The 26,456-nt window shown below is 38.6% G+C and overlaps 2 protein-coding genes across 4 annotated transcripts in view; one reads left to right on the top strand and one right to left on the bottom strand.

Annotated features, from left to right (window-relative positions):
• Positions 1–8,945: 8,945 nt before the first annotated feature.
• On the top strand, positions 8,946–25,686 carry Pdha1 (pyruvate dehydrogenase E1 subunit alpha 1). The gene is made up of 11 exons (XM_005341152.5): positions 8,946–9,116; positions 15,910–15,969; positions 16,472–16,645; positions 17,518–17,644; positions 18,298–18,389; positions 19,240–19,332; positions 19,969–20,124; positions 20,367–20,438; positions 22,124–22,191; positions 23,207–23,315; positions 23,776–25,686. Exons 1-11 carry the CDS (start codon positions 9,060–9,062, stop codon positions 23,938–23,940), a joined length of 1,173 nt encoding a protein of 390 aa, XP_005341209.1. The 5' UTR covers positions 8,946–9,059; the 3' UTR covers positions 23,941–25,686.
• The window catches only part of Map3k15 (mitogen-activated protein kinase kinase kinase 15), a 113,298-nt gene continuing 111,125 nt past the window's right edge, over positions 24,284–26,456 (bottom strand). For 2 of the 3 annotated variants that reach the window (XM_078035056.1, XM_078035057.1), the window contains one exon: positions 25,433–25,557. In XM_078035056.1, coding sequence (XP_077891182.1) covers positions 25,445–25,557 — 113 coding nt within the window. In that variant the 3' untranslated portion in view covers positions 25,433–25,444. Of the gene's footprint in view, positions 24,810–25,301; positions 25,379–25,432; positions 25,558–26,456 lie in introns of those variants that run through there. The other variant, XM_078035058.1, reaches the window with a different exon arrangement.

The following is a 26,456-nucleotide window of genomic DNA, read 5'->3' as shown; positions in this document are numbered from 1 at the left end:
AGAGTTATCAAGAAGTTAGTATCCTCCATTCTGAGTGAGGCACCAGCCAGAGGTCATGGAAGGAAGAGAGGGACCACTAGAGGTTCCAGGATCAGGGAGATGTCCCCTAGCCAAAGAGACAGTTTCCTTAGTGCAGGCACCCATGTTCTGTTCTCTCTCATTTATTTATTTTTATTCAGAGGAGAGCCTCATCCTCAAAAATGATACCAGGGGATGACCTAATTACAGTTGAGAAAAAAGAAGATGCCTGATAATTTTCTGCATCTAAACCTGGCCTGATTACCAGTTGGAAGAATAGAAAAATGGTCCCTAGAGGGAAAAACAGCTATAACACTACACCATATGAGACTGTTACAAAAGGGAGAAGAAAAAATGGTCGGAAGTGTCCTATGAGATTTTGCTTCCTGTGGCAGCTTTTCCTACTCTTTAGCTGCCTGCTACCCATCTAAAAATGGAAGCCACATGAGCAGGTGCCCAAATCAGGTTGAGACCAGAGGGGGGAAAAGTGTCATTTTTAAATCCAAGCTGCTGAGGGACATAAATGACTGTTTTATCCGTTCTTTCTCTGGGATTCTGCTAAATTCCTCCCTAATTCTAGAGAATAGGAGAGATAGATGGAGGGGACCTGGAAAGACCAGCTAGACTAGGTCCTGAACCTTTGAAGGATGCTTAAGAGGTCTGCATTCTGCCCTGAAATCATGCAGGCATTGCCCCAAGCTGCAGGGGTCAGCCCTGCAAGGGAGCCTGATAGACCAGCTTTGTAATGGAGTGTGATGGACCCAGGAATATCAGGGGACATGCTACTTCCTGAAGTTGTCCTCTTCTTTCCAATTGGGTATAAGAAAGGAAAATGGGGGCTGGGGATGTGGCTCAAGCGGTAGCGCGCTCGCCTGGCATGCGTGCGGCCCGGGTTCAATCCTCAGCACCACATACAAACAAAGATGTTGTGTCCGCCGAGAACTAAAAAATAAATAAATAAATATTAAAAATTCTCTCTTTCTCTCTCTCCTCTCTCACTCTCTCAAAAAAAAAAAAAAAAAAAAAAAAAGAAAGGAAAATGGACCCATCCCACACATACAAGTCATCTTTACCTTGAGAACATTTACCAGAGGATTTCACAGCCTCCCACATTCTTTAAATATTTGCACTGACTCTAATCCCAAAGTATACTCTGGTCTGATAAAGATGTCCTATGTGCTCCTTTACTAGAGTAATTACAGCTGTGACTTTTTTTTTTTAATAGAACTTCCGTGTTTTTCAGCTCAGTTTTTTTTTTTCACAATTGAATCCTGCACACCTAAATTAATATATTTGTTTTGATCAGTCTTGTTTTATCTAACTATAGGGTTTGTTTTTTTTAAACCCCTCTACCTGTTTTTCCTGCTTTCTTCATTCAGAGGTCAAATTACTCAAGGGAAAGCTCAAAAATCTTTGTTTCTTATTTTTTCATGTAAATTTTGTGCACCTGTGTATTGTATGTGTGTCTATATACATTTCCTCGTCTATATATCACTTATGTGGTACCAAAATTGGCATATAGACAAATAAACACTCATAAATTAAATTTTACAAGAAGAAGAAGAAAAAAAAGGAATGAATCCAAATGCCTTTTAGTTCATCTAAATTGGGTAAATGGATAAGAGTACAGATGTCTTCAAAATTACTAACACACATATTTGTATAGGTGGTCAGGCAATTAACAGAGTGTTGGTTTCTATAAACATGTTTAGAGTGTAATAACCATTGCTTCTAGGATTTTTCTTCAGAAAAAAGAGATGGCTTATACTGTTAACTATACTTGTCTGATATCTTGGTTTTTACATTTAAAAATGACTAAATTATATTTGGCATAAATGGGATTAATTCTCATAAACATGTTTGTTAGAGGAGATATCTGACTAATTTTCCAATTCAAATGCTAAAACATCAACTGCTAAATATAAAATCAAGTACTCTTAATTTCTTGAATTTCAGAAGATATATTTATTTTGGTTTATTAACTGTGTTTTTATAAATTGGTAAATGAAAAAAGTTTAAGATTGTTTTATTTCTGGGTCTTCACTAAAAGCAAGCTTACTAAGACTTAAAATTCTAATAAGCATAATTCTATATGCAAATAGTACAAAAAGTTTCAGCTCTGTTTCAATTAAAATACTATAAAAAACAAAGTATTTTATCTTATGGGGTAATTTATCTAAATTCAGAAACTTCATAAGGATTGATTCAGAATGTAAATTTAAGAAAGAGTCAGCAACTGGACAAAATAGACATAAGAAAATTACAGGTTTGGAAATATATTTTCCTTCTAATTTCCATACTAAAATATATCTAGATGAGAAAGTATTTTATATGATAAAGTAAAGAAGTTATAGCATGTCTAATTAAGTTATACAAAGTTTATGGAGGATAAATCTCTAAAAGTTTGTGTGTGATTGACTATAATTAACACAATCAATTGAAGTTATTTAAGCCTTTTTTCCTAAGGTCGAATATTAATGTACTGACATAAACCAGAATTTAATTCTATATGACTTGAAGTAACAAGGTTTTTTAAAACATTAACCTGATATCTATCAAGATAATTTCTTGTGTCTGTTAGGTTTTATTGTTTAGAGGAACTAGTCTTTTTTTTTTTTTTTTTTTTAAAGAGAGAGTGAGAGAGGAGAGAGAGAATTTTTAATATTTATTATTTTTAGTTCTCAGCGGACACAACATCTTTGTTGGTATGTGGTGCTGAGGATCGAACCTGGGCCACACGCATACCAGGCGAGCGCGCTACCACTTGAGCCACATCCCCAGCCCTAGAGGAACTAGTCTTAAAGCAATTAGGGCTTGTACAATTCTGAATAAACAAACAACTGTCCTTTTAGATTATTATGCTACACTATGGATTCCAAGTTTTTCTTTAAAAGTTAAACTTGGGCTGGGGTTGTAGCTCAGTGGTAGAGCGCTCACCTAGCATATGCAAGGTGCTGGGTTCGATCTTCAGCACCACATAAAAATAAACAAATAAAAAAAAATAAAGGTGTTGTGCCCAACTATAACTAAAAAATATTTTTAAAAGAGTTAAACTTGGTTAATATAAGGATATAAATGTAATTGTGATGTTAACTATTGCTGGCTCTTTTTGTATATTAGAAGTTTTCCTGGCCTCCTAGTATATAAGTCTTTTAAAATGTAAAGCTTAGGAGAGCACTTTACCAAGCTGGTGTTCTCCAAACTAAAGTTTTTTGTAGCAATATTTCTATATAAGTCCCTTTCAGACTTATATAGAAATAAAAAATTTAGTTGGGGATTTATTTATGCTATTTAATGTTTTGTAATTAGATAAAATAACCTGTCATCAAATAAGTGATATGTATAAAAGTTTGTGTTACTCTTTACACTGAGAAGGAAATTTAAATGTATTTTTGGAAGGTAATAAGGAGAGCCTGGTTTATTTAAAGGTTGACAATGTGGAACATGAAAACATTTTGCCACTTTTATATAAAAAGAAGTTAGGAGCTCTCTTAGCTTTTGTTTGATTCATCTTTCAGATGTAATGTTGCATTGTTGACTGATATTCATATAAACTTGGGAAAAATATATGAGAACTTTGTAAAATTGTCTTTAAGAAAGAAGCAAAGATCAGCTTCAAAAATAAAAGACTTTTTAAAAATTTGTCAAGAGGCTACCTCACCTAAGTTAAGACTCTGCCTCTTACCTTATTCCATGTTAGGATGACTCCAAAGTAGGCTAGACTTAAGTTCATTTAAAGTTAAGTTCAAAAGTTAGATTCTTGTTGTAAAGATTGCTGTGATCTTAAAATAAACAGGGGATATGATATATAACTAAGTAAAGGTTTGGGATTATAACAATTATATTTCTTGGTTCATAGCTATTATACAAACTGAATGTTTTTGCTCTTGTTAATTCCATTTTTGTATTTTCCTTATAAATCTTATAACTGCTGTCTGTCTGCTTTGCAGAAGTACAGCCCAGAAGTACAACTTCTAATATAACAACTTGAGTTAATTTGATATAATAGGCCATTACTCATAGGACAGAGGATATAAGGCTGACTTCCAATACTAATACTTATCCCAATTAAATGGAAGGGGTAAGTAACTGTAAAAATTATAGACATTAAAGTTAAAACCCTTGGGGCTGGGGATGTGGCTCAAGCGGTAGCACGCTCATCTGGCATGCGTGCGGCCCGGGTTCGATCCTCAGCACCACATACAAAGATGTTGTGTCCGCCAATAAATAAAAAATAAATATTAAAATTCTCTCTCTCTCTCTAAAAAAAAAAATGTTAAAAAAAACAAAGATGTTGTGTCGCCAAAAATTAAAATAAATAAATATATAAAAAAAAATAAAATAAAGTTAAAACCCAGTACTCCTACTTCAAGACTGGTGAAACTGGCCTGCTGGGTATTTAAAACCAAAACTTGGAGACCAAATTCAAGGAAGCAAAAGGGCCAAGGAAAAGGTAGCCAATATTTTGGCACTTGCTCTTTAAGGTCAGCTAGAACTCCTGTATGGGCCTTGGGCCTTGTGAACAGGAAGCCAACCAGTGTACATGCTTCAAAGAAGAGTGTCACTGGAGGGGGAAATGTCTCTGATGCTTCTAAGAGAAGCCACATGTGGTCAGCAAGACCTTGACCCATCCTGGCACATGACACCACTGGTAGAGAAAAGCTAAAGGAGCCAAGAGGCTTCATACATGTCCCCAAAAGTGACCCCCTGAGGAATCTCAACTGACTCTTAACAGTAGGTAGAAACAAAGACAATTTTGACCAACTTGTTCTTAAACACTTGGCAGGAGAGTTATAACCAAAGCACATCTATACATGGATATTTAATAGGAAAGACTATGACTCTTTTACTTTTAATGTAACTTAATATGTATACTTGTGTCTGCCCCACCAAAAGTAAGTAAAGCTGGAGGCTATAAAGGAAGAGTTCTTAGATGGGAGTGCCTGATAACTATCACAAAAGACTTTCAGTATCACAAGGGTTTTTTTTGTTTTTGTTTTTGTTTTTTTATTTTTGGAGTCAACATGATACAAATCTTCCTAACCTCCTGCATAGACAAGTTTGATATGTGTTTCTCTGTTTGCTAGTATGATTATCTAGCCCCAATATTTATCCCTCATATTGGTCTAAAAGATGTGATGTGGACAGACAGATGAGGATGGTGGAAACATGAAGTTAAGAGAATCATTCTATAAAATTATTTTACCACTGTGCTGACCCCCATATGCTTTCTTTGCCAAAAAGCAATTTACCCGCAGCCCTCCCTGGCCTAAGTGGACAGGATATGTTACATTCCCTAGCAAACTACCTGTTAACTTCAAGGAAATGCAGGCAGGAAATAAAGTTGATAAGAGGAACCCAAGTTACTTTGAAGGAAGAGGAATCCAAGTCTTAACTTTACCAAGAAAGCCCTAAATGACACAGATAAAGGGATCTTTACTAAACACAGAAGTAATGCCAATATAAAGGTATTTTACAAAAGTCAGATGGCATTAGGTATTTTAACTACAGCTCATGGGGACATCCGTGACATTATAAAAATTAATGTTGCGTATATGTTTCTAACAACTCTACTAGTGTTTCTAAAGCCTTAACTGGTCTCCATAACAAATCAGGAAATCAGTGGCATGTGGATCCCACCTAAATCTTTAAGGAGTTACCATCTTCATGGTTTTCAGAGATCAACCAATAATACTGATTGCTTTTGTGATAATTGTTTGCAAAAAAAATAGTGCTTTTCTGTCTTATTTATTGTTGTCTTAGCATGATCCCTCACCTATGTACACATTATCCAGTGACCCACCAACTGCCACCATGGACCTCTAGAGTGCCCTGGTCCTAAATACCCATAATTTCATGCACCACCTGATAAAGAACAAGAACTTAGTTTCCAGACATAGCCCCCTTTCAGCAGGGAGTAGCAAGGATGAGTCAGTGCCCAAATACCCTAAAAGAATTTAGAGGCCCAAAGTCCTTGAGGGGGAAATGTTAGGGGACAGACAGATGAGGACGGTGGAAACATGAAGTTAAGAGAATCATTCTATAAAATGGGCCAACTGTGCTGACTCCCACATGCTTTCTTTGTCAAAAAAACAATTTACCTGCAGCCCTGCCTGGCCTAGGTGGATAAAATATGTCCCATTCCCTAGCAAACTACCTGTTAACTTCAAGGAAATGCAGGCAGGAAATAAAGTTGAACACAATTACTTTGAAGGGAGAGATTTTGTGGCTCTTTTCACAGACCAGATCCTGGAAGGTAAGGATAGTTCCTCCTAACCATAAAAACTATACAAATCCATGCTTGTAATCCATTTAGAACCAGTCAGCATACCAAGGTGACCTAGAGTTGCCATATCAGTGGGTACTTAAAAGTCATTCTGCTGTCAATCAAATGTCAACAAGTGGATCTGGGTGGGAATCTCTAGAAACTTCCTTGGGATCCCCAATAAAACTGAAGTACAGGAGAGGCACACTGTCCCTCTATTCTCTGAGAGGACCCACTCTCTCCCTTTTCCCTTGTCTTATCCATAAATTCATTCCTGTTACTCCGAGTGGCATGTCTGAAATCTGAGTAGACTGCAAGAATCAGAATTTAAAGGGAGGGCTTCACGTTGCCTCAGTTTCCCAGAAGTCCCCAGCTCTATAACATTTTCAGAGGAGAGAGTTAGGAGATATATATAGTAATATTCACACACACACACACACACACACACACATATATATATATATACATACACACATATATGTCATTATAGATATATATCACTTATCACTATAGATATGTCACTATAGATATATGTCACTATATATGTCTCTCTCCATATATATATGTAAAGCATTTATATGGTTCCAAAGATGAAAAGGCCCCTAGGCATAATCCTTCCACCAGTATGGTGCCTAGCACATCAAAGACATTCACAAATACTTGCAGACTTTTATGACATGTATGTGACTGTTTTATTTTAATTCATTCACTGGAGTGATTGGAACCAGAAAACCAAATGCACGTTAAGGATCAGAATTTGCCTTGAAGTTCGGCTTGATTGAATATCTTTTTGGGTAATTTGCAAAGGAAAGGGTCAAAGGCACATTTCAGGATCTCTAATCTAAATCCGAGCTTCACCCAGAGAAGCACAATGTAAACTAGTGAGTTCTGGGGTGGGGGTGAAGCAGAGTCCTTTGTCTCCAATTTCACTCAAGATAAGGAGTCCTCTTAAAAGACTTTCTCTTCCTCAGGTCTGTGCCTTATGCAATTCTTTCTTCATCTCCCTGGCCTCCCCTCCAGATGCAGGAAACCTTTGTGAATATTCTAGCTCGTATAACTTTACTTCTAGCCTATAGTTAATAACTACAACCTTAACCTGTCACCACCTGACACAATTTCCTAAAGCACCCTCACTTTCAAGGTTGCTTCCAAGTTTGGCTTTGCAATTTCTGCAAAGAAAGAGCACAAAGAAAATGTCTTGGTCATTATTAAAAAAAAAAATGGATTCCCTTGTTTTTCCACTGCAAAATAACTATTTTAACCTTTGTAATGAATAAATTTCCTGTCAGGAGATATTTTGAGATTATGCAAATGTCTTGTTTTTTCATCATACTTTCATCCACTAATTTTAGCCTCTATCCATGTTAATTCTTGTCTGCAACAGCAACTGTGATCTTTGCCAAATGCTGATTTTCTATTTCCAGCATCTTTTTACATTAATTTTAGTTGGAATTTTGTAATGAAAAGTTATTCCTTCTTCCCAATTTATTTATTCAATTATGTTTTTGCAAAGGATTTGTAGCTGTTTATTTTATTCTAAAACCAACAACTATCTGCTTTTATTTTATCTTTCAAATAATAGAGCATTGGAAAAGAGAGGGAGAAGAGAGAAAGAGAACACTGAAGGAGATTGGAACAGAAGATCTCAGAAGCGGTCCCTGCCCCTTGGCCTGAGACAGAATCCCCAAAGAGCCCTCCTCTACCCCTACTAGAGACCTAGCTTGTTGAAGACAGCATGGCTCCCTGGATGACATAGTTCACTGAGCTATTTCACGACAGCACTTTCCATCCTGGTTTCCTGAGTGATATCATGGAAAGAGTTCCTGCCCAATCCATGTTTGACACACGAGTGGAAAATCAACCTCTGATAATTTGAGGTTAATTGATACTACAACATAACCCAGCCTATCCTAACACATTGGTCTAAGCTCAAATGATCCACACATTTCCCTTCATTGTTTTCATTAAATCCTATGTTTTAAATCTTTATAGCGTTTGGGTAACCACAACACAAAAATATAGGCTTCTGCTTTTTCCAAGCTTAATGCACATATCCAATCTGCTGTTGTCCACAATTCAGAGTCCCACCAAAAGAAGCAAAAGCTAACAAATTCAGAATAAGCACTAAGACTGAACTCTTGTTCCTATAATATGTGGTCAACTCGCATCATATAGCTGGGGAATTGATTTTTGGATCCTCAAGTAAACGGGGCAGCATTTTAAAACTGTCACATGATCTTTAAAAGCAAGTCAGTGGCATAACCATTTATAGAAACCAGATGTTCTGTCATTTGGCCCCATGTGGCTAACTTTCATCATCTTGTGTACTGAGTCAAGGCTGCAAAGTTGCATCACTGGCAGGACTAAGAGTACCGTAGCACTAGCCTGCACAACTACCACCCCTCAGAAGGTAGTGAAGATCGCGAGGAGAAGGTTCCGCCTCCGGGGAGCGGGCACTTTTCCACGCAGGCGCCTTTGGGTCCCCGCCGCCTCAACCATCCGCCGCGTGGTGACCGGAGGAGCCCACAGCCCCGCCCGTTCTGGTGCTGATATTTAACGAGCGGCCTCGAGCCTTCTGGGTGGGCGGAGCAGAACGTCTGGGAGCCGTTCTGGTTGGTTCGCAGACCGGCGCGGCGCCTGACGTCATTCGGACTCCGTCACGTCGTGTTGCGTTTAAGGCGTGGCGTCGTCTCGGGGCGCTTGAAGGAGACTTGGAGACGGTCGGCTCATCCTAAGTCGTTGGAGTCGCCGCCGCTGCTGTCGCTGCTCCTGCTCCATGAGGAAGATGCTCGCGGCAGTCTCCCGCGTGTTGGCTGGCGCTGCCCAGAAGCCGGTAAGGCGGCCTGAGCAAGGCCTAGGTGGGGCCGAGACGGTGTTGGAGGAGGGTGAACTGGACCTCCAAGCGCCCGGCTGTTCGCCGTTTGGGGCCCGGCGCCGGAAGGGGGACCTGAGGGGAACCGAGGACCTTTGTTTTGACTCCTTGAGGTACCTTCTGTTCCGGGCCCCGGGATGAGAGGCGTGGAGCAGGTGCCCCTCCTGCGGCGCGGAGTAGGGAGAAGGGGTACCCCTACGAGATTCTCGTGCAGTTTGGCTGCGCCTCCTCTCCCGCTCCCCCGTTGGCCCGGCTCCGCCTGCTGAGCAGGAGGAGTGCTGGAGGATTGCCAGCCCCTGTTTACAGGACGTGGAAATGGGGAGCCTAGGACTTCTGGTCGCCAGTTGACTCCTCTCATTTCAAGTTTTAGTAATTTCATTGTTCTTGATCGATAGGCTGTGCAGTGCGTAATAGTAAAGAGCATGGAATGCGGAGACTTGAGTTGTTCGGTTCGAATATCGTTCTCACCGTTTACTAACTCTTGTGACCTTAGGGAAGCACAAAAAACTTTTTTTTTCTCCCCCGACGTCCTGGCGGCTGATTTCTTTATTTAAAAAGGAGATAATAAGAGTCTTTTCCCCATAGTGAATCTCACCAGCGTGTACATCCACAAGACTAGCATCCTAATTAGAATATGATATATTCCATGCTTGTATAATTATATCAAAGTGGATTTTACTGTCATGAATAACTAAAAAGAACGACAACAAAAGAGTACTTTCCTCGTGGGGTCATCGGGAGGATTCAAGGAATGAACCTTCTAAACCTTTCCGAATGTGTAGTGCCATATGTGTTGAATACAGTTGTTATTTTATGGAGTGCCCAATTTGGTATACATTTGTTAGACACATGCACTCGGCTCTGATGAGGGTTCAAACAGGGTCAGACTCTCCAAAAACAAATTTTCCTCCCTTTCTCTCTAAGTTGGAGCTTTTACTTGAGAGCGGTCAGGGAGAGCCCAGAGAGGAAACTGCCTTTACCCTTAAACACACAGAGGCTTAGAGTAAAAGTAGCTAACAGAAGTGATCTTAAGAGGGTAGGTGTTAAAGTTAAGACTATTTATGGCCCCAGCTTTTACATGTTCCTCATACCTAAGCGTTTTGACCCTTAGGCAAAGTAAGATAGTGTTTGTTGATATAACTGTCCCAAGCTTTGACTTGTAATTCTGGTTCTAGTAATTTCCCCAGGACTAAATGCTGCTCTGGGCCTTATGGGCAAAGATTGTCAAAATGTAGGAAGTGGGCTGCTCTAGGAATCCCATTGAGAAATGACAAACACGATTTGATTAACCCATTAAGTCCCAGGTTTTCAGGTCTGAGATTATTTCAACAAAATTGACACAGGTGCATTACAATAGGTTAAATATCAATCTAGAGCTTATACGTATTGTTAACATAATTGTTATATTTTAATATGATCTTATCATGTAGCTATATATTGCATACTGTATTTTTATAAGTGTTCCACAACTGGGCTGATGGGACAAAATGAGTTAATCAGATACTGTATTAGCATTTGAATTATAACTGGAAGCCCACCTTCCTGTTAATGTTATGTGTGATATATTCAGTGTTTATTGATATTTTTGTTGTTCTAATTAGTTATACATGACAGTAGAATGCATTTTGACACATCATACATAAATGGAGTATAACTTCTCATTCTTCTGGTTGTGCATGATGTAGAATCACACCGGTCAAGTAATCATATATGTATATAGAGTAATAATGTCAGATTCATTCTACTATCCTTCCTACTTCTATATCCTCACGATAACCCCATGATAACCTTTTTTTTTTTTTTTATTGGTTGTTCAAAACATTACAGAGCTCAAGACATATCATCTTTCATACATTCGACTCAATTGGGTTTTGAACTCCCCAAATACATAATACAGACTCACTTCTGTTACATACTCACATTTTTACATAATGGCATATTAGTGACTGTTGTATTCTGCTACCTTTCCTATCCCCTACTATCCCCCCTCCCCTCCCCTCCCCTCCTCTGCTGTTGTTCAATTCTCTCCCCCTTTTTTCCCCCCACCCCCTTGCCCCTCATAACCTCTTATTATTTTGTGTATCACTGAAGGTCTCCTACCATTTCCATATGTTTTCCCTTCTCTCTTCCTTTCTCTCCCCCCATTCGTCTTTGTTTACTGTTAGTCTTTTCCTCATGCTCTTCCTTCCTGTTCTATTCTTAGTGGCTCTCTTTATATCAAAGAAGACATTTGACATTTGTTTTTTAGGGCTTGGCTAGCTTCACTTAGCATAATCTGCTCTAATGCCATCCATTTCCCTGCAAATTCTATGATTTTGTCGTTTCTTAGTGCTGCATAATACTCCATTGTGTATAGCTGCCACAATTTTTTTATCCACTCATTTATTGAAGGGCATCTAGGTTGGTTCCACAGTCTAGCTATTGTGAATTGTGCTGCTATAATCATTGATGTGGCCGTATCCGTATAGTGTGCTCTTTTAAGGTCCTCAGGGAATAGTCCAAGAAGGGCAATAGCTGGGTCAAATGGTGGATCCATTCCCAGCTTTCCCAGGAATCTCCATACTGCTTTCCAAATTGGCCTCACCATTTTGCAGTCCCACCAGCAGTGAACAAGTGTGCCCTTTTCCCCACATCCTCGCCAACACTTATTGTTGTTTGACTTCATAATGGCTGCCAATCTTACAGGAGTGAAATGGTATCTTAGGGTGGTTTTGATTTGCATTTCTCTGATTGCTAGAGATGTTGAGCATTTTCTCATGTGCTTGTGGATTGATTGTATGTCCTCCTCTGAGCCTACATCCTGGGAACAAATTTTTACCCCTCACACCTCAGACAGAGCCCTAATATCCAGAATGTACAAAGAACTCAAAAAATTAAACAATAAGATAACAAATAATCCAATCAACAAATGGGCCAAGGACCATGATAACCTTCTTAAAAGGTTTTAAGAAGTTGAATTGGAACTTCAAACTAATAAATGCTAAATTTCATACCTTTCTACAAGAGTTTCTGCTTTTAAGAAGTGTCATCCTCTTTGGGGATATCTGTTGATAGAGGGCAATACTAGCAGTAGAAGCTCAGAAATATCCTTAACTCTTTGCTGTTAGATGCTTGATGGAGGTTTAGTATTCTGAAAGTAAAATTTATTGTTTCTCTTATTTGCAGGTTTTTTCTCCTAAACTTAGGGTAAGAAAGTTTAATTCCAGAGATGAAGTCACCTTAGAAAGTGCTCAGTTATCTTCCCATTTGGTGGTGTCAACTCTTTAGATAATTAGTTTTCTCTGTTAGCTGTACTTGTCCTGCGCTGACTAATTAGGAACCATTCCTAGAGCTTCTAAATTTAGCAAGAACTAAAGTTTTGCCCTTATCTTTTTAAAGGTTAGAGCAATAAATTCTTACTATGTAGGCTTTTATTACATTCTGTAATTCTTCATATGAGTGAATGTCTTTTTCATTTCAGTATAAATAATACAAAATAGATTAAGGTTTACTTTTTTATATTATACATGTAAGAAGCCTTTCCCCCCAAAGAACTGACAAATGGTAAGTAGTGGCTTGCCCAAATTCGGCAAACTTGTGTAACTAGAGTCATATCATCTACCCCTTGAAGGGAGGGAGAAAGGTTAGGCAATTGATATGATAGCTGTGACACTCTGCCTAAAACTAATTCCCTTGTCTTCCCTCCCAGGACTCTGCATGTTTCTTTCATCTTTTCACTTTTTCTTCTCTTTGTTTGCTATTCCCTCTTGAAATAGGGAGCTATGGAGATTTATCTCAGGCTTATAGATTACCATCGTCTCATAGTGTTTGGCATGAAACTTTGAAATGAATTAGAAGATCCTGATTTTATTTTTTTAATGAGATTCATAGTTGAAGTTATAATTTCCTGAAGAAGACTGAATTGCATTAAATTTTTTATTCTTTGTCTTATTGTTTGCATTTCTTTTTTCTTTTTTTTTTTGTATCAGGGATTAAACTCAGGGGCGCTTGACCACTGAGCCACAACCCCAGCCCTATTTTTTTTTTTTTTAAAGAGAGAGTGAGAGAGAGAGGGGGACAGAGAGAGAGAGAGAATTTTAACATTTATTTATTTTTTTTCTTAGTTCTCGGCGGACACAACATCTTTGTTGGTATGTGGTGCTGAGGATTGAACCCGGGCCGCACGCATGCTAGGCGAGCGCGCTACCGCTTGAGCCACATCCCCAGCCCCCCCAGCCCTATTTTGTATCTTACTTAGAGACGGGATCTCACTGAGTTGCTTAGCGCCTCGCTATTGCTGGCTTTGAACTTGTGATTCTCCTGTCTCAGCCTCCCGAGCTGCTGGGATTACAGGTGTGCATTGTGAGATGTATATTGCCAACATTCTTTTGGCTTCTTGGAGAAGTAGGAAACATTTTAAATTTACACTGGTAGAATCTGAAATTTTTGAACTATATTTCGACCTTCACTTAAATGAATCCTATGCATTTAGGAACTTAGTTTTCATTTTATTGAATAGGTTGGGTCTATGTCAAAGAGGAATCCCTTTAGGGGTTGGGGGTGCAACTCAGTGGAAAGGCATATGCTTGGCATACTTGAGGCCCCGGATTCAATCCTCAGTACCTGCCACCCCCCCCCCCCCAAAAAAAGAGTCTCATTTAAAAGACAATATTTTTATGGCTCTCTAGAGAAAATGAATGGTAGTTGTCTTTAAATCTCAGTTAAGCTGTGGCTCAGCGCTCGCCTAGAACATGCAAGGGTTCGATCCTCAGCATCACATAAAAAATAAATTATATTGTGTCCAACTACGACTAAAAAAATATTAAAAAAAGAAATCTCAGTTAAAAATATGATACACTCACATTTCTGATATGGCTTTTAGCCATATGTTTGCCCCTTTCACCCATTGTATCAGTGGTCCTGCTTATTTTTGAGATTCTTAATATTGAAAAAGGGGGATAAATTAGCTTTCTGGCAATTACAGTTTTTGCCCTTCCTGTTCTTTATTTTATGTAGCACAGTTTATCATTTTTCATTGTTTTGACTTTATGATGGAGAAGGAATTTGCTTTTTGTTACCATTGCCACCTGGTTTGATCTCTACTTTTTAAATTGTTCCCAAAACTGTAGTTCCTGTAGTTTTATCTGGAGATTTATTTTTCAATACAATAGATAGTTTTGGCTCTGAAAAATAATTTAATGACCCAAAATCCATATCTATTTCATGACTGTCAAACATCAACTTTTTTTTGCTGCCTCATCCCTCAGCTTTACTTTTTCACTAATTTCTAAATTTTCTTCATTTTGAGATATATTAATGGACTCTACCTCTGTTTAACTGAAGCATTTATTTCTAGTATTTAGAGTTTTTTGTATGTGTCATTGGCCTGTTTGTTTGTTGCTTTATCAGATAGTGGTACAGTAGTCCCTCCTTGTCTGTGTTTTTGCTTTTATTGATTTTAGTTATCTGTGGTCAACTGTAGCCTGAAAAAATATTAAACAGAAAGTTCCAAAAATAAGCAGTTCAGAAGTTTTAATCTATGAGTAGTATGATGAAATTTCATGCAGTTCAGGATGTGAATCATCCCTTTGTCCAAGATACACTTAGTATATGCTACATGCCTGTTAGTCACTTAGGAGCCCTCTTGCTTATAAAATCTGTCTCACTATTACAGTGCTGTATGTAGGGTTCAGTACTACCTGTGGTTTTAGGCATCTATTCTGGGTCTTGGAATGTGTAACCCCTGCAGATAAGGAGGAACTGCTATATATTGACAAGTAAAAAGATGAATGGATAATAGCTTTCTGCCTCTTGGCTTGTTCATTTGGAGGTACACATAGCACATCATTCTTAACTCTTCTTACCAAAAGAAGTCCAGTGGTATAGAGTTAGACAGTAAAAAACAAATGTTGTATTACATGTCAGGTGTGTGTTTTATGGGATCTGATGAATGTGCTTAAGATCTCCATAAAAAGAATGTATGCTGGTTTACATGTAAGTGTGTGAAAATGTGGTAGAAAGTGGCTGTTTAATATAGTACAGTATCTTTGAAATCTAACCTGAATGTTAGCTACCACATAGAATACTTTTGCTGTGAACAGCTCTGTTCCCTTGTAAAAGTAGGAAGAAATCATTATCCCCAAGCGGTGACAGCTACCCAAACATCAAGAAAGAAACACTGTTCTAGAGAACATTTCTCCCTTCTTGGGCCTCAGGAGGAGCCTACCCAAGATTTAGGCTGTTCAAATTATAAAACTGCTGGCTCAAGTCTATTGTTTTTAAGTCAGTGCCTAAATGGATTTGGTTCCATCTTGTATATTTCTCACTAATGTACTCATTTCATACTTTGAATAGTGCCAGTAGTTTTATTTGAAGTATAATTTTAACAGTTAACCTCCAGATGAGGATATGAGGTTATGACTTAAAATAGTATAAAGCCCACAGTCTCTTTATTTTGGCCATTAATTTAATTATATTCCCACTGTAATTTTTTTTTTTTTTTAAAAAACAAAGTGATCAAATGTATGGGTTTGGTTTTTGTCATCTTTCACTTTGTCTTCAGAGAGGGGTATGATCATGTTTGATTGGCCAAAGCATGGATTTATTTTGGAAGATGAGGATTCCAGCATAGTGAATAGAATGGAAGAGAAGCCCATGAACATGTTGGGTCCCCTTATATTTCAGACTACATCCTGATAATTGATCAATGATAATAATGACTTTCTAAAATACTGACACTAAAAAAAGTACTGATTTGTGTATTTTTGTCTTCTAGGCAAGCAGAGTGCTAGTGGCATCCCGTAATTTTGCAAATGATGCTACATTTGAAATTAAGGTAAGAGGTATTTTACTTTGTGATAAGTTTTTCCACAGATATACTCTGATACTATGTTTTTTTTACATTTTCTCCCAAATGTTCCAGAATCAAAGGCTCAGGGAAGTTGGGCAAAAATAAGAATTTATTCTTAGCAGTTTGTTGATGTTTCAGGGAAGGGAGGCTTAAATAATAAAACTTATTTCAAACTTTAGGATGTGACTCAGTAAAACATTCGAATAAGAAGGTTCTTAGATGATTCTTTGAGAATTGATTTTTTAATGTATAACTCAGTTGACGTCTAGGAGTTTTTCATTAAAAAAAAAAATCTTGGATAAAGCCCCATCCCTTTGCCTTGTGTGGCTTATAGATTTAAAGAGTCAGAAATAATATAAAGCATTGATGATATGCTCCTTTGCTGGTTTTTGAGTTCAGTATTATTTGTAACCAAGTTGGATCTTAGAATGAGTCAGCAGTGTTTGTGATATAGTAACTAGGGGATGACTGCCTTGCTCCATTTCAGAAATGTGACCTTCACCGGCTGGAAGAGGGCCCTCCTGTCACGACAGTGCTCACCAGGGAGGATGGGCTCAAATACTATAGGATGATGCAGACTGTGCGCCGAATGGAGTTAAAGGCTGATCAGCTTTATAAACAGAAAATCATTCGTGGTTTCTGTCACTTGTGTGATGGTCAGGTAAGTGGTAGGTTTCTAATAAAACCATGTTTATTTAGGTAAGGTTCCTATTTTTTGATTTTTCACTCTTTTTTTTTTTTTTTCCAGAAGGACTTGAAGTTGGTATTTAAAATTAAAAGTAGAATACCAGATTCCTGCTGTGAAGCTTAGGTTAAGCATTCATTCACATAAAACATTGCCAATTTCCTATATGCATTCTTAGAATTTTCCTAATTTAAAACATTCTGACAGGGGCTACTCAGTGGTAGATCACTTGTCTAGCATGTGTGAGGTACTGGGTTCTATCCTCAGTACCACATACAAAAAATAAATAAAATAAAGGTATTGTTTAAAATAAAACAAAACTTTCTGACATTGCAATCACCTGTACTGTGTATACTCCTAGGAGAAAAGATGTTATTTTGTTGTTTTGTGGGTTTAGGCCAAAGGTTACAAACTCAAATGTCTATAGGGGCCAGTTAGATAGGATCAATGAATGAAAATGATTGGATATACAAAACATGGGGAATGGTGACAGACCAGGGTTGAATGGGGCAGTATGCCTGTCCAGAAGGATACCATGCTATGGTTTCAGCTAGTTGGTACCAAATGGAAATAAGGGGCTAAGGCTTCATAGTGTTTTATTTCTCTGAGAGAAAACAAGTCTCAGTTTTCATTTTACATCCCCTTAGTATTTTAACATTCACATCTGACTTAGGATCTTTCATTGTACAGGCATATCTGTGGATTGTTTATGGCTTCTAAAAGTCAACTTTCTGTAATGAGTTTTAGCCCACATAACATAATGTTTCATAATATTTGGTCTAATAGAAATCTTTTTATCCAGAAATGAGTATGAAGTATCATGTTGGTTTCTTCTTCCTTTAATGCAGGAAGCCTGCTGTGTGGGCCTGGAGGCTGGCATAAATCCCACGGACCACCTCATCACAGCCTACCGGGCTCATGGTTTCACCTTTACTCGAGGCCTTTCTGTCCGAGAAATTCTTGCAGAGCTAACAGGTTTGCTATGGATTTATAGAAGGGAAGAGAATGAATTAAATTTTCAGATATTTCACCATTAAGGTGCTAACCTTTGTAAATTAGTGCTAAAACCTTTTTGAATTTAAAATTAAAAACCCCCCAAAATCCTCTGGTTTGATGTTTTGGTACATTTGTTGTCCTTGGGAGTAAACTAGCCATTTGTAAAGTCATCTAGTCCCTTAAATGAAAATTTTATAAATCAGAGTGCAGTTATCATCGTCAAGCCTGCCAGTAGAAGTAAAGCAGTCATGTGTAAAGTAAGTTGGGTTGAAGCACTCCCTGGTATACGGTATAGATTCTAGCAATCTTTAATATTCCTGTTTTCTTTGTCCCCTTGACTCTTGAATTGTTTACCAGTGTAGAAAAGTCAGGAGATACATTTTGACTGGCCAAAAAAGAAGTCCTGACTACTATACTGAACATCTGAAGGCACAGAGAACAGGTGTGATTGGAATGAATGGTCAAAGACATGGAATTAGTCTGAACTTCCTTATCAAAGGGCAGGGAGACAAGGAGGAACATGTTTACATGGAGGGACAGAGGCTTTTGGGGATTGAACTGGCCTCAGAGTAAACACTTGGGTGTGGTTTTATGACTTTTGTTTTTTCATGTGTGTGTTCTGCCCTTTCTAGGACGAAGAGGAGGCTGTGCTAAAGGGAAAGGAGGATCTATGCACATGTATGCCAAGAACTTCTATGGGGGCAATGGCATTGTCGGAGCTCAGGTAGTCAAAGATGAGGATCATGTAGATATGGTCCTGGCCATGTCTTCAGGAACTTTTGACACCCCAGAGAACTTCTCTCTGAAGGATTTTAGTACTGTGGGGGCTTGGTTTGCTTTTAAATCCCTATTGCTTCTTAAGTTGCCATTTGAACAGTTAATAAGTAGATTTGGATAGTGATTTAAAATTTATATGTTTAACAAGTAGGCAAAGAGCCTCTAGCATAACTATCCCTTCACTTTCCTCTATATTTCAGCACATTAATTACTTCATCACATCAACTTCACCTGCCTCTGCCTTGTCCTAGCTCCTAACACTAAAAGAGGTGGGCAGTCAGGATTTTAGGGGCCTACTAATGATCCAAAGCCAGCCTCTATCAGTAGGGAGTCCTTGCCCTCATCAGTTATTGAATGATGAAAAATTAATAGCATGCAATATTCTGTTACATATATTTTAAACCTATGTTTCATTTTTTAAATTCTTTACGGTTAGTAGCTGAATCTTTTTTTAAATTTATTTTTTAGTTGTAGTTGAATACAATACCTTTATTTATTTTTATGTGGTGCTGAGGATCGAACCCAGGGCCTCGCACATGCTGGGCGAATGCTCTACCACTGAGCTACAACCCCAGCCCAGTAGTTGAATCTTTAGATACAGATAAGTCATTGCCTACTGGCCAAAATAGAATATGCTATATATCAGGGTGAGTGAACAGAGACAGGGTTGGGGTAGGAATAGTGTGTAGCAATAGTGTTATTTCTGTCTCAAATTCTGTCCAGGAGTTAAAATTTAGAGCATTACTCCTCTCATGGATTTCTGTGGTTCCTTTCTTGGTCATCCTTAATGTTATTAGGTGCCCCTGGGAGCTGGGATTGCTCTGGCCTGCAAGTACAATGGAAAAGATGAGGTCTGTTTGACTTTATATGGCGATGGTGCTGCTAACCAGGTATGTGTCTATTAACTTTGTAACAACAATTAGTTTCGGTTCCAAAGTGTTGAATGTTTAAAGTTGAGTTTGTAAAGAAATAGTATATGACTTATTGGTTAAAATAGTATTTCATATGTCAAATTAGCCTTTGATTTTCTGACCAAGATAAGAGATTTACTCCTGGGCACATTTTACCCCAAACCTTACAGGGGCACATTCTTGTGAAAGAGCTCTTCTATGCTGTACATTAGTGCTTCTCAAATGTTCTGTGGTGACGGGCTGGTATTATAGATGCTGTATCACTCTGGTTATCCAGTGGGTTGTATAGATTAACAAAGCATAAAACTAGGTAGTTTTTACATGTTGATCTTTCCAGTGTATTCTGTATTAGTAGTGAGGCCCCAGAGAAACAAGTAATGGTATTTTCTCCCCTTAGTTGCAAGAGTATGATGCCTGCTGCTTTTCCCCACCATCCCAACACACACACACACACTCCTTTCCCTCACCACCAGAAACTTGGTTTTAGATGATGAGGCTTTTCAGTCTTTATGAAAGCACTCTATGTCAGGCAGAGCAACAACTATTGGGATGATGATGAAGCCTAGAGAAATGAGTAAAATTAAACCATTTTCAACTTTTTATAATTACTTACAGGGTCAGATATTTGAAGCTTACAATATGGCAGCATTGTGGAAATTACCTTGTATTTTCATCTGTGAGAATAACCGCTATGGAATGGGAACATCTGTTGAGAGAGCAGCAGCCAGCACTGATTACTACAAAAGAGGCGATTTTATTCCTGGGCTGAGGGTAAGGACATCTGTTTGTAGAGCCGGGGCCACATCCTCTCAGCTAGATACCCTCATGTATACTCTTGGTGATCTTAGACTTTCTTAGATATGAGCAGGTCATATAAAAGTAAAATGGGGGGCTAGAGTGCTTGCCCAGCATGTGTGAAGCCCTGGGTTCTATTCCCAGCACTCTTTAAAGAAAGAAATAGGTAAAATTGGTTTGGACCGTTGTATTTATTTATGTTCTATTGCTATTAACAGGTGGATGGAATGGATATCCTGTGTGTCCGAGAGGCAACAAGGTTTGCGGCTGCCTATTGTAGATCTGGGAAGGTAAGACTCCCCAATAACTTTGTCTTAGCTAAAAATCTAAAGTTAAGACTTCCCATGTGCCTCTGGTAGCTCTCTTGGACTAGTTGCTAATTGAAGTGTATGAAGTAGAAGCAGAGTCCAGGCAGGTGAATGGAGTCCTATGAATAGCATGGTCTTGGTAGCTCACATCCTGGGAAACATTCCACTTTTCCCCATTTGAGGTCAGTCTTCTAGATGATCTATTTTTGTTTTGGTTAATTGCTCACCTACCCACCCATTAATTATAAGCCCCTTGAGTGACCAGATCAGGGATTGCCACAATGCCCAGCATAGGATTTTGCTTATTAAGTTTCTTCTATGCAAATAGTGCATAATCTATCTTTCAGTGTATGGCTGTGAGAAAGAAAACAATGAAATTGGCCTAAAAAGAGGTTTAAGTACCTTAGTTGCTCTCCTTAAATCAGTGTTCCACAGCTGAGAAAGCACAGCCCTATGGTTACCTTTTAGTGGTGTGCCATGTGTATATTTGGGCAGTAGTGTAAATCATATGTGGATAGTAATGATGAAAAAGTCAGGATGGAGGGAAAGTAAACTAGGAGGGAGATGAAGTGATGAGCTAGAGGAGGACTAAGGTGAGCAGGACTAAGGTGATAGATTGACTGCAGTGGGCTGAGCAGTTCACATGAAGACTGGAAGACTAGGAGCCAGATCCTCAGGTGTGTTTCCCCATCTCTTCCAATTCCTGAGAAGACCATGTGGAGTCCAACCCTGGGTGAAAACATGGTCAGTTCGCCTGATCTTGGAACTATGGGAGGGCCTAGAAATCCCCTTTATCACCCCTGGCCCAATGCACTGTGATTCCAAATGACTACAAGATGACATTACTAAAAGACTAAATGAATAAATGCCAAAATGAATCCACCCTCCCGTATCAGTGTTCACAGTCTTGCCAAAGTAGGCTAGTGTAGCATGCACAAGCTGCTTGGTGTGATGTACAGCTGGGCCAGCCAGACTCCTAGCAGAGTTGCAAGCTTTAGATATCAAAGGTCATTGGTGCCTGCCAGCTTTCTGTTAAACCAGCAAAGTCTAGGTGAAGCTGGATTGGTGGCTGGTCCCTGTAAGAAACACTGCATCATAAAATGAGCAAAGTTGTTAAGGTGCAAGTGGAAATCTACTTAATGTCCATGGGCTCTATGACATGTTCAGTGATTAAAAACAAATTGTTGGCAGACTGCTTTAAGTTCTGTACCCCTAAGCTATACCCTCAGAGACCAAGTTACTGAGGCTGGCCTTAAGCTTATACAGTCCACACTGTACCTGGCTTTAAGTTCCTATTAAAAATGAGGATGAGGGCTGGGGATGTGGCTCAAGCGGTAGCGCGCTCGCCTGGCATGCGTGCGGCCCGGGTTCGATCCTCAGCACCGCATACCAACAAAGATGTTGTGTCCGCTGAGAACTAAAAAATAAAAGATTAAAAATTCTCTCTCTCTCTCTCTCTCTCTCTCTCTCTCTCTCTCTCACTCTTTCTTAAAAAAAAAAATGATGAAATGTGCCATAAATAATAAGAAATCCTTGACAGCTGATTTATAGAAGATTGGATGAGAATATATTGTATGCTGCAAGGGTCTCTATTTGAGGCTGTGAATTGTGGCATTACTGGTCCTGGTCCCCTTATCTTACCTAACAATTTATGGGTCCCATTTTAGGGTCCCATCCTGATGGAGCTGCAGACTTACCGTTATCATGGACACAGTATGAGTGACCCTGGAGTCAGGTATAGTCATGGGAGATCTGGGTGTGGTTTTCAAAGAGGATGGGCTTGGATTAGTGAAATTACTTTTGTTGACATTAAGTAGTTATTTGAGTCTTAGTCTGAAAGCAGTACTACTAATAAATTGGTTCCAATATAGAAAGCATTCAGAAAGTCCCTGGATGTTAGCAAAAGCAGTAAGTTTTGTTTTTTTTTTTTTTAAAGCATATAACTAAATTGTAGAGGGAAATTGTTAGATAAAACAGGTCTGATGGGAGAGTAATGTATTTGGAGGCATTTAGCTTATGTAGGCATTATCCCAAATTCACTCATGGCATACTGTACCTGAAGAGAATCAGGATTTGGATATATTCTGGCTGGGAGGGAGGTGTTCAATAGGTTGAAATATCAAAAGAGCTAGGTTACATTAGGAAGGTGTGAGTTTTCCTTTTTCACTTAGTAGATATCTCATATAATTCTGCAGTCACAGACTCAACACAATTAAAAGTCAAAGTCTATTGTACAAATTACTTTGATTTTTTTTTTTTTTAAAAAAGATAGAACACTTGCTTTTAGTGTTATTTCAGATATATCTTTTTCCTATATCATAGAATCAAGAAGCAGAAAACCTGGTGTCTTTAAGTAATTGCTGGCCATGCTTTGTTTGGGGTTGTAAGGGAGAAAGGCAAAGTGATTGGCATTGATACCCCAACCCATGTAAAATATAATAGCCTAAAGGAGTGGGACAGGTGATACTTCTTTTGTACTCTTTTAGGTCAAAGAAGCAAACCAGAACTTGGCCCCCATTGTGAGAATGCTAGAGAAGCCCTATGAGTTTCAGCATACTGTTTGCTATAGAAGATAGAAGCAGCTCTTACAGGCTGCTTTCTTGTGTTTTGGAAGTATAACTCTGCTCTTCTCATAGTAACATTAGTGTTGGTGTGTCCCTTCCTCTCAGGAATGTACTCAGATTTCACCTAGCTATCTGCCCTACTGGAATTGTTCTTACACCTATCACTGTGTTTCTTTCCTCATACAGTTACCGCACACGAGAAGAAATTCAGGAAGTAAGAAGTAAGAGTGACCCTATAATGCTTCTTAAGGATAGAATGGTGAACAGCAATCTTGCCAGTGTTGAAGAATTAAAGGTACATTCACTCTTAGTGGTTTAAGTCTGGCTTTAAAGGTGGCTCTCTTTCCTCCCTCCCACAAAAAATTGCCACCTCTGGGTAACCATAGAGTCTTGATTTGTTCAAACCTGGGAAAGTGATATGACAGGGAATAATTCTGAAATCTCATAGGGCTGTTCTTTATTAAGATTAGGTGGGGTGGGCAGCAAACTAAGTAGTGAAAGTATGCATTATTATAGATCATATTGGCAAAAAGCCTTTTTTTTTTTTACAACTTTTCCCCGGTAGCATAGTTTGTACAGTCCCTGGATTGTTATCTTCCTGTGGAGATAAATAATTTAAAAAATTTCAAATTAGCAACTGTTGGTACTTCTAAAACTAGAAGAGTTTCATGAGCAGTGGGTTTTAAGTAGAACTCTAGGTGCTACCCAAGCTGCTGTTAATTTAAAAATTTCTTGCACTGCAATCCAATGTTTAGGAAATTGATGTTGAAGTAAGGAAAGAAATTGAGGACGCTGCCCAGTTTGCCACAGCTGATCCAGAACCACCTTTGGAGGAACTAGGCTACCACATCTACAGCAGTGATCCACCCTTTGAAGTGCGTGGTGCCAACCAGTGGATCAAGTTTAAGTCAGTCAGTTAATGGGAGACGTGTGTAATGATGGGCTGTTTGCAGCAACTATAAGGAACAGCATTGTCAACTTTAATAAATAGCATGTAAATTAAATTGAAGGGAGAGTAAGTGCATGCAGTTTTGTATATTGTTGTGTTAGAAGATGTTGAGTGCTTGAGTGTTTTGTGATTATTATATTATTGTATTACCTATTTCAGATCTACAAGTCTAATAGAGTTTAATCTTCTCCCAAATAGTTGTTTGGTCACTAGAAGGAAGAACACTTCCTTGTGTACCTGTTCCAACCCTGCCAACCTGTTTTGGCTATGCCCTGAGAAGACGCAATTCTGGCATTGCACAGCTAAAGCCATCATTTCTTCATATTTTTTTTTATTATTATAACCAGGCAACAGGTGAAAGGCCACACAACTAGTTTTCTCCATTTACACATCAGTGGTTACAGTCCTATCACATTTAGGTTCTATACTAGTTAATAATGCTTACCCTAAACTACCATTGTATTTAAAATAACAGAATGCTGAGTCTCTTTTTCTGAGATTCTCCTAATACTCTAGGATATCAAAACTAAAGCTCACTATTCACATTACATACAATTCTATATAATCTTTAAAACATTCATAAATAATAGGTTTAAAAAAATGACACAAAAAAATGACAAACTTGAATTAATTGAACACATCTTTTTCTTGTGTAAACTGAGCAGAATTTGTGTATACATGTACAGAAGAAGCTTTAACCACAAGCAGGAGGGTATGTGCTCACTGTGTCCTCCCGGCTTAGCTGAGTGTGATTAAGCCTAGTCCTCTGTCGCTGAGGACTCCTGAGCCTGCCTTCTGTACTGGGAGACTGCGTGCCACAGCCGACAGAGGACACCACCACTGCGGAACAAAGGAGTTACCATAAGAAAGGCAAAGTTCCAACTGACAACCCCAAAACTAATCTAGGATAGGCCTACTTATGGCAAAAGATAATTCTAGTTTTTGTTTTAAGATTGGCCATCTACTCTTAAAAATGCAGTCCCATTTTAATTTAGATAATGAACAAAACCAAAAAATATTCTCTTCCTGTGTGAATATAATCCTTGAGTGCCAGCATTGCTAGGACTTGGTATTAGAAGTGTGCATAGGAGCGCTGATGGATTGGTGTAGAGGTGGCTATTTTAAATGACATGGGAACAAGACCACGGGAGGGGTTGGGTCTAGTGCACTGGTACCTCATGCCCAGCCCAAACCTGCCAGGATTTTGGAGGGAGAAGAGGTAGTATGTTTTTAAAGACACTGGAAAGGGAATGAATTTCAAGGAGGGAAAGTTATCAGTACTATTGCCTACTTATTAGAAAAGGTTCTAATAAGCCGTTTTGAAGCTCTTACCGTAGTCTAAGGCATCGTAAGTCTTCCTTAGTGATATTGTTAAGAATATCAGAAAGTGTATAATTTTCTTCAACAATCTGAAACAAAGATCAAATACATAAGAAATAAGCAGCTTTTAACAATATCATAGGAATAGTTTTTGGTTATAAATTTACCTTTTCAATTGTATTTGCATCTGTTCCTTGCAGTTGTAGCCAGTCTATAAGCTCTTTATCTGTTCCCTGCCTGGGAGGGGGTGTTAGGTTCTTTGTCATACCTGTAACAATTAAGAAATTTGTTTCATTGTATATTAATTGTAATGTAACCATAAAACTCTTAAAAAGTAACTATCCATGATATAAAATGTGGTATGAAAAGATGTATTAAACCTGTGTCATTGATCTGCTCTAATGTTTTATACAATTCCTAGTTCTTAAACTGACTTTCCAGAGAGAATTACCCTTACCTCAGCACCTTATGTTTGTAATCTGATGTTGTCTTACTTTAAATGCTTATTTCCCTGTTTAAAAAATGACCTTTCTTCAGGTGCACAGACCTAACTACACTGAAAATCAGGTGAAATAGGTAGTAGTGTTGAGATTTTTACATCGGCTCCACACCCCAAGAGGTAGCTATAGCCCACAAAAGGAGAAAGTCAGATATATTGACATAATTTGGGCAGTAAACCACCCTTTTTAGGTTTACTTTTGACAAACTCGGTCATGTAACTACTACCACAATTGAGATACAGTGAGATACAGGTATTTCCATTACTCCACAAAGTTTTCATGTGTTCTCACATAATCCATCCCCTCTCCTATCCATTCTGATTTGTTTTTTGCCCCTGAAGCTCTTGTCTTTTCCAGAGAACTGTGTGAATGGAATGCATACTGCAAGTATCAGCAGTTCCCTTTTTATTATTGAATAGTATTCCAGAATCTACTAGAGTCCTGGTTTAATAGAAGGTAATCTCAAATTTTTTTCAAGGCTGGCTAAAATATTAGGCAGGTTTTTTTTGAGGGGGAAGTGGGTAATCAGGGATTGAACTCGGGGACACTAGGCCACTAAGCCACATCCTCAGTCCTATTTTGTATATTTAGAGACAGAGTCTCACTGAATTGAGTTGCTGAGGCTGCTTTGAACTCGTGATCCTCCTGTCTTAGCCCCCTGAGCCTC

The sequence above is a fragment of the Ictidomys tridecemlineatus genome, chromosome X (genome assembly GCF_052094955.1).
Source record: "Ictidomys tridecemlineatus isolate mIctTri1 chromosome X, mIctTri1.hap1, whole genome shotgun sequence".
NCBI classification, from domain to species: Eukaryota; Metazoa; Chordata; class Mammalia; order Rodentia; family Sciuridae; genus Ictidomys; species Ictidomys tridecemlineatus.
Note: the sequence above shows the minus strand (reverse complement) of the source record. Positions and strands in the feature narration are given on the sequence as shown.